Genomic DNA, 2,563 nt, shown 5'->3' with positions numbered 1-2,563 from the left:
TAAAGAAAGATGCCGGCTATTAACTCAGGAAAATCAAGTTTTTGTGACATAAAGTCGGGACGGTACAAGTCTAAGAACATGCCGACTAAAGAAACGTCGGCAAGGTTGGTTATTGATTACCATGCCGACCCTGGTTAATGTTTCACAGTCGCCATGGATGTTATGAAAAGCCGACATGATCTTCATGTTAAGACCCTGTCGACTGTAGTTAAAATCTTAAGGCCGACATCCTATTTTTCAAAAACCTTGCTGATTAAAGACCCTGGAAATCATCGTTTTCAATTTCTAATCTAATATAACAATCAAAAAACACAAATCAATAACGGGTTTGAGTTTAGAAATCACTTACAGTCTTCTTTTCACCGATGAAGGGTTCTTTTCAGCATCTTCAAGGATTGCATTCTTGGGTTTACTCGTTCCAAGTTTTCCCTTACCTTTTCCCTCTGATTTGGATCTTTTCATGTTACCTGTTGAATATCTCTTGCTACTGGATCGTTTAAAATCAACCATTTTTTTTTATAGAAAATCAAAATTGAAATTTTTGGTTGATGGAATAAGATGAAGGAAGGAGAAGAGGAGAGAGATTAGAGAAGATAGATTAGAGGAAGATTAAACAGTTTTTAGTTTTTAAGTTTAGGGTTTAGTTTTAGGTTAATTAGTGCAGGGGTACTAAAGTAACTTTACCACGTTTTGACCCCTCTTAGTGAGGGCACTAGTCCATTTAAATTTGTGTATACCCTAATCTCGCCAGGATCTTTAGGTGTAATAAAATCCAAAATTTACTAAAAATGAAAAATGCATTCAATTCATAAAAAATCACCAACAACACCATTGGAGATGAAATGTTTTTTCGCCCTAAATTTAAGGAAAAATTTGAATAAGGATGTCTTGTTTGGGTTGCCATTTAGGAAACACACAACCACTGTTGGAGAAGCTCCTAATCTTTGAAGGGCTAAAATCACCTAATTTATGATTTATTTTTGTGGGACCTTGTGACTATTTCTTTGAACGGCTACCATATGGTATAACAACGTATGAATCCATGACTAGAAACACCAAAACGATTCAAAATTATAGTTGGGCTAAGTCAATACTTGGGCTAATTTTAATTCTCACCTGGGCTATTTTTTCAAAATCTGAAAATTACAAAGGCCCAATGAGTTCTTACAAGTTTTGGGGGTTGGGGTGGGGTAAGCCACCCCCAATACCGTCCCCGACCAGGATTGATCGAACTCTTTTACAAAATCTCTAACCCCGATTCATGGTACAAATAAACCCGACTCATCAGTCTGGAACGAAATCTGGAAGCCGAGAACCGGAAGATAGCTGAAGACTGAAAATTGGCTCGGCTCGTAGTCGTTCCAAACTCTATTCCAAAAATATGCTTGGAATCGCAGGGACAAAACCGGAACTTAGAAAAACAAAAAACCCTAGCAAACATAACTACTTATAAAAGCCCTCTTCTTCCACAAATCAAAACCCTAGTTTCTTTCGTTTTCTGAATCTGAGAAAGGGAGAGACGCAGTCGCAAAAATGACAACCCATTTGAAGAAGAACAGGAAGAAGAGAGGTCATGTATCAGCAGGTCATGGACGTGTAGGGAAACATCGAAAGCATCCTGGTGGTCGTGGTAATGCTGGAGGTATGCATCACCATAGAATCCTGTTCGATAAGTATCATCCTGGTTACTTTGGAAAGGTTGGTATGCGTTATTTTCATAAACTAAGGAACAAGTTCCATTGTCCAATCGTCAACATCGACAAGCTATGGTCAATGGTACCACAAGAAGTGAAAGATAAAGCATCAAGTGATAAAGCACCTGTTATTGATGTTACTCAGTTTGGATACTTCAAGGTTTTAGGGAAAGGTGTTCTACCTGAGAATCAACCTATTGTTGTTAAGGCTAAGTTGATTTCTAAGACTGCTGAAAAGAAGATTAAGCAAGCTGGTGGTGCTGTTGTTCTTACTGCTTAGAGAAACAATTTGGGATCTAGGGTTTCCTTCTTCGGAGGTGATTTTTAGATTGAACTCAAGTTTTTCATTAGATCTTTATTTTTAGTAGTTTAATCTAAAAGATTTAGATTTTATTTGAGAGCACTATTACTTTTGGATGTTATGTTTCAGATATTTTGATTAAGTTTATGCAAGCAACATTATATGAATCTGTCAGTTGTTTTATGTCATGATTTGTTAGCTGATTGATTTGTGTTTCTTGATTGTTGTTTATTATTTTGTTTCTACTGTTTGTTTAAATGTTTAAATCTTGCAAGCTTAATTGTTGTTTAATTAAGTTGTGCAGTGGAGCCCTACACCTTGAACATTACATTTGTGGTGGTTGGTGTATGTTTAGGTGGTTTCATCAGTAGAATATTGGTTTCCCTGTAGTGTCTTAGGATGAGTTTGTAGTTCTTATATATATGTAACAAGATGTTGGAGACATAATTTCAGTAAAGTTGTCTTAAGATTGTGATATGTTGAAGTAGATCTGGTTTTGCCATATGATTTGTAATGCTTGCTGCGTAGGTTTTTGATTGTTCCATCTTAATGGTTTATTATATCCACT

The 2,563-nt window shown here is 36.3% G+C and overlaps 1 protein-coding gene across 1 annotated transcript; it reads left to right on the top strand.

Moving 5' to 3' along the window:
• The first annotated feature begins 1,478 nt into the window (after positions 1-1,478).
• LOC113276173 (60S ribosomal protein L27a-2) lies at positions 1,479-2,182 on the top strand. The gene has a single exon (XM_026525741.1). It carries the CDS (start codon positions 1,534-1,536, stop codon positions 1,972-1,974), a length of 441 nt encoding a protein of 146 aa, XP_026381526.1. The 5' UTR covers positions 1,479-1,533; the 3' UTR covers positions 1,975-2,182.
• Positions 2,183-2,563: the final 381 nt, after the last annotated feature.

The sequence above is a fragment of the Papaver somniferum genome, chromosome 4 (assembly GCF_003573695.1).
Source record: "Papaver somniferum cultivar HN1 chromosome 4, ASM357369v1, whole genome shotgun sequence".
Classification (NCBI taxonomy): Eukaryota; Viridiplantae; Streptophyta; class Magnoliopsida; order Ranunculales; family Papaveraceae; genus Papaver; species Papaver somniferum.
Note: the sequence above shows the minus strand (reverse complement) of the source record. Positions and strands in the feature narration are given on the sequence as shown.